At 49.4% G+C, this 13,042-nt stretch overlaps 1 protein-coding gene across 1 annotated transcript; it reads left to right on the top strand.

The window, feature by feature from the left end:
* The first annotated feature begins 2,771 nt into the window (after positions 1 to 2,771).
* Positions 2,772 to 10,299, top strand: LOC130311793 (uncharacterized). Its single transcript, XM_056552525.1, has 3 exons — positions 2,772 to 3,036; positions 3,749 to 5,696; positions 10,186 to 10,299. Exons 2-3 carry the CDS (start codon positions 4,224 to 4,226, stop codon positions 10,297 to 10,299), a joined length of 1,587 nt encoding a protein of 528 aa, XP_056408500.1. The 5' UTR covers positions 2,772 to 3,036; positions 3,749 to 4,223.
* The last annotated feature ends 2,743 nt before the right edge of the window (positions 10,300 to 13,042 follow it).

Here is a 13,042-nt window from a genome sequence, read left to right as displayed (position 1 = left end):
TCTGGCTTCTTTGAGCCTCTGGCTCTAGATGATCCTTTCCTTGTGGATCCTGATCCTCTGCCACGTCCAGAGCCTCTATATTGCCTGTTATCTTGTGGAGGAGATCGATCCCTCCTGGGTTGATTATAGCGCACGCGAAAGGACTTCTCTGATAAAGGAAGGTTCTTCCCCTTCTTGTTGGAGAGCTCCTCCATAATGGTGTCAAGTTCAGGACCGAATAGTTTAGCCGGATTGAACTCCAGATTACCAAGAATGTACTTGGAATGACTGTCTCCAGGCCATGGTCTTAACCAAAGAGCCCTCCTAGCGGCGGAGGATAGGGCCATATTTCTGGAAGCTAACTTCACCTGTTGACAATTGGAATCATATAGGTAGTCCATACCTAGGTTAACATATTTAAAGGACCTAAGTAAGTCCTGTCTACTGACCCCAGAGTCTATGTCATCCTGTATTCTTGAAAGCCAAGATCTCATAGCTCTTATGACCTCAAAGGAGGCATTCCCTACAGCACACTGGCTGGAAGATGCTGTATACGATCTTCTAAGAGTGACCTCCATGCGTCGGTCCATGGGATCCTTGAGACTAGAACCAATATCAGATGGGATAATGGTTCTCTTAGAAAGCTTGGCGATGGCGTAATCCACCTTTGGTGGGTTGACCCAATCCTTAGATTTTCTTGATCCAGGGGGTAAAGGGTTTTAAACCTTTTATTTATAACAGGTGCTTTTTCTGCGTTGATCCATTCTGCCTTCATTAAGTCTAGGACCGTGTCCTCGATCGGAAAAACTCTGGGCCCCTTAGAAATAGAAGGGGCGTCTTCGCGGGTGGCTGGTGCATTCTCTGCTTGCACAGCTCTGATAAATTTCGGAAACTTCTCCACAGGGAAAAAAACTTTTCCCTGTAGCTCCTCTTCCTCTGAACTAGATGATTTTGTTCATCTATAACCCTGAATTTTATTACAAGCAAGAGGCTCCTATTATAATGCCTTTCTTTCTTTACTGATTTAAATAGCAGCAAACAAACAGTTAACATAGTGCAAAGAAAAAAGGGTTTTAGATAGTAACAGGTGTGCTATTGGATAATGGTTCCACCAATCAGTATGCAGCACAGGTGATATAATGTCCAGGTAACACAGCATCCCCCTCTTTCTTTGCTGCTCTGGTCAAAGATAAGTACATGTATTTTATTCAAATTCATGTAACACCTTATTATTATATTTATCTATATATACCAATTCCGCTACTTAACATATTCCCTATATCTTTTTTATTACACTATCTGTTACTGGGCAGATTTTATTTTATTTTCGCTGTCATAGCTCTGCTCGCGTGCGCTGTTGCGAGGCAGATCCCGGTCTTCGAGCTTGACGCGATCTCGTCAAGTCTCGCGAGAGTACGCTACTAATTGTCCCATATACTTGCGCTTGTCAGCACCAGTCCCTATCAGAAGCGCTGACTCCCCTGTCAAAGGCAACTCTCCGGCTCCGGTCATACCAGCCTCCGTCAGAGGCAACACTTCGGCTCCCCTATCAAAACTCCTGTCACAGACAATACGCAAGCTCTCCTGTCATACAGCTCCTGTCACAAACACTTCGCTAGTTCTCCTGTCAGACGCCGGCTCTCCAGTCAGAAACGGCGCTTTCCTGTCAGAAGGGTACTCTATCAATACTGTACGGTACAATCCTTCTATTAACCTCTGGTTATTCTATCTGACACCAGAAGGCATTTATTGATTTAGTTTGGTATACCAGCAGTAAATCTATTTATTTATATATATATTCCTCCCACTTCTGTCTCCAACTATTCATAATCATGACAGAGGAGGATACTGCTAGGAATTCTCCCTTACCTATCTTCCCCCCTGGAGATAAGGATATCCACTATGCCTTGGATGAGCATATTAAAAATGTAGTTGATAATTCTGTTTCCACATCTGTTAGTGCAGCTGTACAATCAGCTATGGGTTCCTTACAGGAATCAATCACAAAATCACTAGCTATGGTGGCATCTCTAAGTACCCATTCCAGTACTAAAAAGAAACGTCCTTCTACCCCGTCCGACATTTTTTGGTCAGTGGAGGATTCTACTTCAGGTCTGGCTAAAGGACTAAAAGTTTCTGGCAAACATTCTAAAAAGAGGCATCATTGCAAGACCGATCCTCCCGCTCCCAAAAAAGCAGCTATATATACAGAGGATCAGGCACATAGTTCTCATGCGCCTAAAAAAGGCAGCGTTCATAAAGGTTCGCATCATAAGCACCATATTCCCTCGGCTCGCGAGGAGTTAATTCTTAAGCGAGTTAAAAAAGCCTCTCGGAGGCAAAAGCCAGATTCCTATGTTACCTCCTCATCTTCCAGTGAAACATCTTCAGATGAGTCTGTAGATCAAGCCACCTCTGACTCAGAATATGAAGACCTGTCAGAACAGGATGATGACTCCCATGTCACCAGTAAAAAGTCAGACTCAGTAGCCTTAGACTTTTGGGGTGTACCATTTTTTACCCCTGATAATATTATACATCCCCGCTCAGGAGAATGGGCTCCACAACCTCATGTGGAAAAATTTTTATGCTCTTGGCTTAGAAAGCCGTTAGATAAAGCAGACAGAAATAAATTGAGGGCTGAATGTCCTAGACCTACGCTACCTAAAAAACTCTCCCAAACTCCTGAACTGGACCCTATTATTATCAAATATTTACAGAAAATGGGCAATAATCCCAAGGGTATTGATCGCTCATTTAGATTCTGTCAAGAAAGGTTTCTAGATCTACTGGGTCCCCTCACCAGAATAGTTGACATGTCCGAAGAAGCGGCTGCTTCTGGACAACCAATTAACGTAGAAATAATGCGAGGCTATGCTCATAGGGCAATATGTTTATTCAGAAACATAAATGCAGCCTTTTGCAGTGAGAGAAGACGTGCTATTCTTCTCAAACTGGATCCCCAACTCATGCATTTAGCAAGTACAGAACCAGACTCTATTTCCGAAGGACTCCTCTTTGGGGATTCCTTCATCAAAGAAATATCAAAATATGTAGGTGTTACGCCTAGCGCTCCGGGTCCCCGCTCCTCCCCGGAGCGCTCACGGCGTCTTTCTCCCTGCAGCTCCCCGGTCAGTCCCGCTGACCGGGAGCGCTGCTCTGTCATGGCCGTTGGGGATGCGATTCGCACAGCGGGACGCGCCCGCTCGCGAATCGCATCCCAGGTCACTTACCCGTTCCCGTCCCCTGCTGTCATGTGCTGGCGCGCGCGGCTCCGCTCTCTAGGGCGCGCGCGCGCCAGCTCCCTGAGACTTAAAGGGCCAGTGCACCAATGATTGGTGCCTGGCCCAATTAGCTTAATTGGCTTCCACCTGGTCCCTGACTATATCTATCCTCCTCCCATGCACTTCCTTGCCGGATCTTGTTGCCCTTGTGCCTAGTGAAAGCGTTTTGTGTGTTTAAAGCCTGTGTACCAGAACTTCTGCTATCTCCCCTGACTACGAACCTTGCCGCCTGCCCCCGACCTTCTGCTACGTCCGACTTTGCTTCTGCCTACTCCCTTGTACCTCGCCTATCTTCAGCAGCCAGAGAGGTGAGCCGTTGCTAGTGGATACGACCTGGTCACTACCGCCGCAGCAAGTCCATCCCGCTTTGCGGCGGGCTCTGGTGAAAACCAGTAGTGTCTTAGAACCGGTCCACTAGCACGGTCCTCGCTATCCCTCTCTGGCACAGAGGATCCACCTCCTGCCAGCCGGCATCGTGACAGTAGGATTGTTTTCGTCACTAGACAAAGCACAAACTTCCCTGAAGAAAGTATTCCAGAGAAAAATTTTTGGCAGGGCCGGGAAAGGACGGGGCCGCTTCCCCGGCCGCCAAAATCAAGACAGACAACAATACAGAGGTCCCTCCTACACAGACAGAAATTATCAAGGATCCACCTTATACCAGACCATACCCTTCTTTCCATCAAGAGGAAGACCATGGAGGGCAAGGGGTCATCGCGGATTTCCTAGATCAAGACCTTCTACAGGTAAGCTTAACTCACCCTGTTTCTTCCCAAGTTCCATTAGGAGGCAGACTAACCCATTTTTTTCCAAGCTTGGCAGGCTATCACCTCAGATTCATGGATCCTAAACACCATACTAGGGTATCAAATAGACTTCTGGCAGATTCCAGTTCAAGAAAGACTTCCTCATCTCATAATCTTCTCTCAAGAAGATCACGATCTCGTGCAATCAGAGATCATGGATCTCCATCTCAAGGGAGCAATTTATCCAGTCCCTCCTCAATCTCAAGGTTTCCTCAGCAACCTCTTTTTGGTCAAAAAGAAGGACGGCGGTCACAGACCGGTAATAAACCTGAGAGACCTAAATTATTTTGTGAAGTACCAACACTTCAAGATGGAGGGCATCCATCTCTTAAAAGATCTTTTGATCAAGGACGACTGGATGGTCAAAATAGACCTAAAAGATGCCTACTTGACAGTACCTGTGCATCCTTCACATCATCCATACCTCCAATTTCTATGGAAGAACCAAAAATGGCAGTTTCAGAGTCTTCCATTTGGACTGTCCTCAGCTCCCTGGTGCTTTACAAAGCTGCTAAAACCAGTGGTAGCAATGTTGAGGAGCAGAGGAGTACGCCTCATAATTTACTTGGACGACATCCTCATTATGGCCCAAACTCTACACTTGATCAACCTGCATACGCAATGGACTCTGTCACTCTTCACCAATCTGGGTTTCCTTATCAACACCAAAAAATCTGTACTAACCCCTTCAAAGGAGGTAGAATTCTTGGGTTTTTCAATCAATACCCAATTGGCTCTCCTAAGCCTTCCCAACAGAAAACTATCATTAATTCGGAAAGAAATTCCGTCGATCTTGAACAAGAAACTAATTTGTCTGAGGAGCTTAGCTCGCATAGTGGGTCTTCTATCAGCCTCTATCCAGGCAATATTTCCGGCACCACTTCACTACAGAGCTCTCCAACGCCTCAAGGCTCAACACCTAAGAGAGGGTCTATCATACTCAGACCAGGTGACTCTGAATTCAGACACCGAAGAGGAACTCTTATGGTGGTTACATCACATTCAAGAATGGAATGGGAAAGCCATTTTCAATTTCATTCCAGACCATATTCTAGAATCGGATGCCAGTCGCCTTGGTTGGGGCGCTCGTTGTGGTCATCTATCCACAGGTGGCAAATGGTCAGAAGGAGAAGCAACCTTACACATAAATTGCCTGGAACTTCTGGCGGGCTTCTTTGCCCTCAAAAGTTTTGCGAGAGACAAATCTCATTGTTGTATCCTCTTGAAGATGGACAACATCTCAGCGGTACAATACATAAACCGTCTTGGGGGCACCAAATCAAAACCCCTAGCGAACATCGCCAAAGAAATTTGGCACTTTTGCTTAGACAAGAATATTGTCCTCAAGGCAGAATACCTACCGGGTCTCTCCAACATTGTTGCGGATTGGAATTCCCGATATTTAATCGACAACAGCGACTGGAAACTCGATCATCAGATATTTCTCCAAATCAACTCTTTATGGGGTCCCCTTTCAATAGACCTTTTTGCTTCCCGCCTCAATCGCCAGATCCCTCAATTCTTCAGCTGGCGACCCGATCCCGAAGCTCTGGGGGTGGACGCCTTCCTCCAGTTCTGGCCTCCATCCACCCTTTACGCTTTCCCTCCTTTTGCGCTAATTTCGAGGGTTCTTCTTCACACTCAAATTCATCAGTCAACACTAGTCATTATAACCCCGTGGTGGCCAACCCAATCATTGTTACGCCTAGCGCTCCGGGTCCCCGCTCCTCCCCGGAGCGCGTACGGCGTCTCTCTCTCCGCAGCGCCCCGGTCGGTCCCGCTGACCGGGAGCGCTGCACTGTCATGGCCGTCGGGGATGCGATTCGCACAGCGGGACGCGCCCGCTCGCGAATCGCATCCCAGGTCACTTACCCGTTCCCGTCCCCTGCTGTCATGTGCTGGCGCGCGCGGCTCCGCTCTCTAGGGCGCGCGCGCGCCAGCTCCCTGAGACTTAAAGGGCCAGTGCACCAATGATTGGTGCCTTGCCCAATTAGCTTAATTGGCTTCCATCTGCTCCCTGCCTTTATCTGACCTCCTCCCATGCACTCCCTTGCCGGATCTTGTTGCCTTGTGCCAGTGAAAGCGTTTTGTGTGTCCAAAGCCTGTGTACCAGTACTTCTGCTATCCACCCTGACTACGAACCTTGCCGCCTGCCCCCGACCTTCTGCTACGTCCGACCTTGCTTCTGTCTACTCCCTTGTACCGCGCCTATCTTCAGCAGCCAGAGAGGTTGAGCCGTTGCTAGTGGATACGACCTGGTCACTACCGCCGCAGCAAGTCCATCCCGCTTTGCGGCGGGCTCTGGTGAAAACCAGTAGTGACTTAGAACCGGTCCACTAGCACGGTCCACGCCAATCCCTCTCTGGCACAGAGGATCCACCTCCTGCCAGCCGGCATCGTGACAGTAGATCCGGCCATGGATCCCGCTGAAGTTCCTCTGCCTGTTGTCGCCGACCTCCCCACACTGGTCGCCCAGCAAGCCCGACAGATTGCCCAACAAGATCACCAGCTGTCGTACTTGACCACCATGACTCAGCAACTCCAGTCGCAGCTACAGCAGATTCAGTCTCAGCTACAGCAGCAGCAACCATCTCCTCCGCCAGCTCCTGCACCTCTTCCGCAGCGAGTGGCCACTCCTAGCCTCCGCCTGTCCTTGCCGGACAAATTTAATGGGGACTCTAAGTTTTGCCGTGGCTTTCTTTCGCAATGTTCCCTGCATTTGGAGATGATGTCGGATCAGTTTCCTACTGAAAGGTCTAAGGTGGCTTTCGTAGTCAGCCTTCTGTCTGGAAAAGCCCTGTCATGGGCCACACCGCTCTGGGACCGCAATGACCCCGTCACTGCCTCTGTACACTCCTTCTTCTCGGAAATTCGAAGTGTCTTTGAGGAACCTGCCCGAGCCTCTTCTGCTGAGACTGCCCTGTTGAACCTGGTCCAGGGTAATTCTTCCGTTGGCGAGTACGCCATACAATTCCGTACTCTTGCTTCTGAACTTTCCTGGAATAATGAGGCCCTCTGCGCGACCTTTAAAAAAGGCCTATCCAGCAACATTAAAGATGTTCTGGCCGCACGAGATACTCCTACCAACCTGCATGAACTCATTCATCTAGCCACTCGCATTGACATGCGTTTTTCTGAGAGGCATCAAGAGCTCCGCCAGGAAAAAGACTTAGATCTCTGGACACCTCTCCCACAGTCTCCATTGCAATCTGCGCCTAGGCCTCCCGCCGAGGAGGCCATGCAAGTGGATCGGTCTCGCCTGACCCTGGAAGAGAGGAATCGCCTTAAGGAAGAGAATCTTTGTCTGTACTGTGCCAGTACCGAACATTTTTTGGTGGATTGCCCCATCCGTCCTCCACGTCTGGGAAACGCACGCTCGCACCCAGCTCTCGTGGGTGTGGCGTCTCTTGATGCTAAGTCGGCTTCTCCACGTCTCACGGTGCCTGTACGAATTTCTTCTTCAGCCAGCTCTTCCCTCTCAGCCGTGGCCTGCCTGGACTCTGGTGCCTCTGGGAATTTTATTCGGGAGTCCTTGGTGAATAAATTCCGCATCCCGGTGACCCGTCTTGTCAAGCCAATCCACATTTCCGCGGTCAACGGAGCCAGGTTGGATTGCACCGTGCGTTTCCGCACGAAGCCCCTCCTAATGTGCATCGGACCTCATCATGAGAAAATTGAGTTTTTGGTCCTCCCCAATTGCACTTCTGAAGTTCTCCTTGGACTACCCTGGCTTCTACACCATTCCCCAACCCTGGATTGGTCCACAGGGGAGATCAAGAGCTGGGGTACCTCTTGCTTCAAGGACTGCCTTAAACCGGTTACCAGTACTCCCTGCCGCGACCCTGTGGTTCCTCCTGTATCCGGTCTCCCTAAGGTCGTTATGGACTCTGCCCGCCTTAAGAAGTGCCTCTCCCCCCCTCCCAGTCCAGTCAGGCAAGCCTCGGTGCCTCCTCATGGCCCTCGTCCTGGTGTCACACTGCCCCGTGCCAGGCCTCGCCCTCTGCCCTCCCTCCCCATTCCCACTCCTGCTGTACTGCCTGCCGTTGAGGAATCCCTCCATCCTTTCCCGGTGTCCTCATCCCAGGGGAGGCAGTTACCGGACAAAGAGAAGGGGAGACCTAAGGGGGGGGGTACTGTTACGCCTAGCGCTCCGGGTCCCCGCTCCTCCCCGGAGCGCGTACGGCGTCTCTCTCTCCGCAGCGCCCCGGTCGGTCCCGCTGACCGGGAGCGCTGCACTGTCATGGCCGTCGGGGATGCGATTCGCACAGCGGGACGCGCCCGCTCGCGAATCGCATCCCAGGTCACTTACCCGTTCCCGTCCCCTGCTGTCATGTGCTGGCGCGCGCGGCTCCGCTCTCTAGGGCGCGCGCGCGCCAGCTCCCTGAGACTTAAAGGGCCAGTGCACCAATGATTGGTGCCTGGCCCAATTAGCTTAATTGGCTTCCATCTGCTCCCTGCCTTTATCTGACCTCCTCCCATGCACTCCCTTGCCGGATCTTGTTGCCTTGTGCCAGTGAAAGCGTTTTGTGTGTCCAAAGCCTGTGTACCAGTACTTCTGCTATCCACCCTGACTACGAACCTTGCCGCCTGCCCCCGACCTTCTGCTACGTCCGACCTTGCTTCTGTCTACTCCCTTGTACCGCGCCTATCTTCAGCAGCCAGAGAGGTTGAGCCGTTGCTAGTGGATACGACCTGGTCACTACCGCCGCAGCAAGTCCATCCCGCTTTGCGGCGGGCTCTGGTGAAAACCAGTAGTGACTTAGAACCGGTCCACTAGCACGGTCCACGCCAATCCCTCTCTGGCACAGAGGATCCACCTCCTGCCAGCCGGCATCGTGACAATCATGGTGCCCACAGATTCTGGGGATGGTAATAGATTTTCCTCGGATCCTTCCACATTACCACACAATTCTTCAGGACCCGGAGGGGAATCCTCATCCTTTAATCACTTTGAATCTTCTTTCTCTTGTAGTATGGCTGATCTCCGGTCAACAAATATTAATTCAGAATTTTCGCAAGCTACTAGAGACATCCTCTCTGATGCTTGGGCTCCGGGAACCAGATCTGCTTACAGATCAGCCTGGAGAATTTGGTCTCATTGGTGCATGCAACGGGATTTGGATCCCGTACATGCATCTGTAGCCAACATTATGAATTTCCTTTCCTTTTCTTTTGAATCCGGTAAGGCATATCACACTATCAACGTTTATCGTTCTGCGATCTCTTTTCATCATCCTCCTATAGACTCTATTCCAGTCGGCCAACATCCTCTAATTCGCAAAATCATGAAAGGCATTAAATTCAAACGCCCTCCGTGCCCCAGATATCATTCCACTTGGGATGTTACGTTGATTTTTGACCTATTCAAATCTTGGGAGGACAATGACCTCCTTTCCCTTAAGCTTCTATCTTTTAAGCTTACTGTCCTTTTATGTCTTATCTCTATTAAAAGGATCTCAGATGTCAAAGCATTAGACTTATCTCACAGAACTTTTTCGCCTCATGGGGTCACCTTTGCCATTCATAGACGTACGAAAACCAATCTTCAATCAGTCTTCTACCCGGCATTTCCTTATGATTATAATTTATGCGTAGTTCCTTGTCTCAAAACTTATGAACAAAAAACTTTACCATATAGACATACTAATAAATCCCAATTGCTCATATCATATTGCAAACCTTTCCTTCCTGTCTCTTCTCCCACCTTGGCTAGATGGGTCAAAAATACTAGGAAATTAGCCGGCATCGACATTTCTCAATTTGGCGCACACTCCACCAGAGGAGCCATGTCCACTAAAGCCTTTCAGTCAGGAATCTCTTTGTCTGATATTCTTAAGACAGCTGACTGGTCCTCAGAGTCCACATTCAAAAATTTTTACTTTCATCCTGATTCTCACATATCTCACAATATTCTCTAGTCATGTTATTTTATGCTTGATCATTATGTTATATAGCTTTAAACTGGCATTAGAATATGACCCTCTTGCTTGTAATAAAATTTGAGATTTTCCTAGTTTTAATGAAGGAAAATATGGATTTTATTAAAGACAAGAGGCGAGTATTATCCCACCCTTAAACTCCCACCCTATCACAATATATGTTTTGTCTTCCTACAGCTTCATAGACTCCTCATCGTTGGACTCCATCCATTCCTGTTCTTGTTTCCTTCGGGGATCCTCTTAGAGGACACCAAGCCTTCGCCTGAAGATGTTTCCAAGATTCCCATCTGAGTTTTCTCGTTGCAGTAGTTATGTTATCTGTTTTACTTACCTTCATTCCACTTCACATCAAAGAAAGAGGGAGATGCTGTGTTACCTGGACATTATATCACCTGTGCTGCATACTGATTGGTGGAACCATTATCCAATAGCTCACCTGTTACTATCTAAAACCCTTTTTTCTTTGCACTATGTTAACTGTTTGTTTGCTGCTATTTAAATCAGTAAAGAAAAAAAGGCATTATAATACTCGCCTCTTGTCTTTAATAAAATCCATATTTTCCTTCATTAAAACTAGGAAAATCTCAAATTCCTCATCAGAGTGTACAACTACAGGCCTATCACCTTGTCTGGGCTTCTTCTTAGGAGGAGGAGCAGTGGTTAATGAATCCTTCAATTCCTTGATGGAAGAAAAAACAAAATCCTTAACCCAACAGAACATGTCCTGCATAGAAGGCTGTCACGATGCCGGCTGGCAGGTAGTGGATCCTCTGTGCCAGAGAGGGATTGACGTGGACCGTGCTAGTGGATCGGTTCTAAGTCACTACTGGTTTTCACCAGAGCCCGCCGCAAAGCGGGATGGTCTTGCTGCGGCGGTAGTGACCAGGTCGTATCCACTAGCAACGGCTCAACCTCTCTGGCTGCTGAAGATAGGCGCGGTACAAGGGAGTAGGCAGAAGCAAGGTCGGACGTAGCAGAAGGTCGGGGCAGGCAGCAAGGATCGTAGTCGGGGGCAACGGCAGGAGGTCTGGAACACAGGCTAGGAACACACAAGGAAACGCTTTCACTGGCACAATGGCAACAAGATCCGGCGAGGGAGTGAAGGGGAAGTGAGGTATACATAGGGAGTGCACAGGTGAACACACTAATAGGAACCACTGCGCCAATCAGCGGCGCAGTGGCCCTTTAAATCGCAGAGACCCGGCGCGCGCGCGCCCTAGGGAGCGGGGCCGCGCGCGCCGGGACAGGACAGACGGAGAGCGAGTCAGGTACGGGAGCCGGGATGCGCATCGCGAGCGGGCGCTACCCGCATCGCGAATCGCATCCCGGCTGGAGACGGTATCGCAGCGCACCGGGTCAGTGGAGCTGCCCGGAGCGCTGCGGTAGCGAGAGAGAGACGAGCGCTCCGGGGAGGAGCGAGGACCCGGAGCGCTCGGCGTAACAGTACCCCCCCCCTTGGGTCTCCCCCTCTTCTTAGAGCCTGAGAACCTGAGGAGCAGACTTTTGTCTAGGATGTTGTCCTCAGGTTCCCAGGATCTCTCTTCAGGTCCACAGCCCTCCCAATCCACCAAAAAGAACTTTTTTCCTCTGACCGTCTTGGAGGCCAGTATCTCTTTCACTGAGAAGACGTCAGAAGAACCGGAGACAGGAGTGGGAGAAACTAATTTGGGAGAGAAACGGTTGATGATGAGTGGTTTAAGAAGAGAGACATGAAAGGCATTAGGAATACGGAGAGAAGGAGGAAGAAGAAGTTTGTAAGAGACAGGATTAATTTGGCACAAGACTTTGAAGGGACCAAGATAGCGTGGACCCAGTTTGTAACTGGGGACACGAAAGCGGACATATTTAGCGGAGAGCCATACCTTGTCTCCGGGAGCAAAAATGGGGGGAGCTCTTCTTTTCTTATCGGCAAACTTTTTCATGCGAGATGAAGCCTGTAAAAGAGAATCTTGGGTCTCTTTCCATATGGTGGAAAGATCACGAGTCACTTCATCTACAGCGGGCAAACCAGAGGACAAGGGAGTAGGGAGGGGGGGAAGAGGGTGACGGCCGTACACCACGAAAAATGGGGATTTGGAGGAAGATTCAGAGACTCTAAAGTTATACGAGAATTCGGCCCATGGTAGAAGATCTGCCCAATCATCCTGGCGGGAGGAAACAAAATGTCGTAAATAATCACCCAAGACCTGGTTAATTCTTTCTACTTGTCCATTGGACTGAGGATGATATGCAGAAGAAAAGTTTAATTTAATCTTGAGTTGTTTACAGAGAGCCCTCCAGAATTTAGACACGAATTGGACGCCTCTATCCGAGACTATCTGTGTGGGCAACCCGTGAAGACGAAAAATGTGTACAAAAAATTGTTTAGCCAACTGAGGCGCTGAAGGAAGACCAGGAAGAGGAATGAAATGTGCCATCTTGGAGAATCGATCAACGACCACCCAAACAACAGTGTTGCCACGGGATGGGGGTAGGTCTGTAATAAAATCCATACCAATCAGAGACCAAGGCTGTTCGGGGACAGGCAGAGGATGAAGAAAACCAGCGGGCTTCTGGCGAGGAGTCTTATCCCGGGCACAGACAGTGCAGGCTCGCACAAAGTGCACGACATCCGTCTCCAGAGTCGGCCACCAATAGAAGCGAGAGATGAGTTGCACAGATTTCTTGATGCCTGTATGACCTGCGAGATGGGAGGAGTGACCCCATTTGAGGATTCCGAGGCGTTGGCGTGGAGAGACGAAGGTCTTTCCTGGAGGAGTTTGCCTGATGGAGGCTGGAGAAGTGGAAATCAGGCAGTCAGGAGGAATGATGTGTTGCGGAGAGAGTTCAATTTCCGAGGCATCCGAGGAACGAGAGAGAGCATCGGCCCTAATGTTCTTATCGGCAGGCCGAAAGTGAATTTCAAAATTAAATCGGGCAAAGAACAGAGACCACCTGGCCTGGCGAGGATTCAGCCGTTGGGCAGACTGGAGATAGGAGAGGTTCTTGTGATCGGTGTAAATAATAACAGGAAATCTTGATCCCTCCAGCAGAT

This window comes from Hyla sarda, unplaced genomic scaffold (assembly GCF_029499605.1).
Source record: "Hyla sarda isolate aHylSar1 unplaced genomic scaffold, aHylSar1.hap1 scaffold_1677, whole genome shotgun sequence".
NCBI classification, from domain to species: domain Eukaryota; kingdom Metazoa; phylum Chordata; class Amphibia; order Anura; family Hylidae; genus Hyla; species Hyla sarda.
This window is presented reverse-complemented; position numbering and strand designations above follow the sequence as displayed.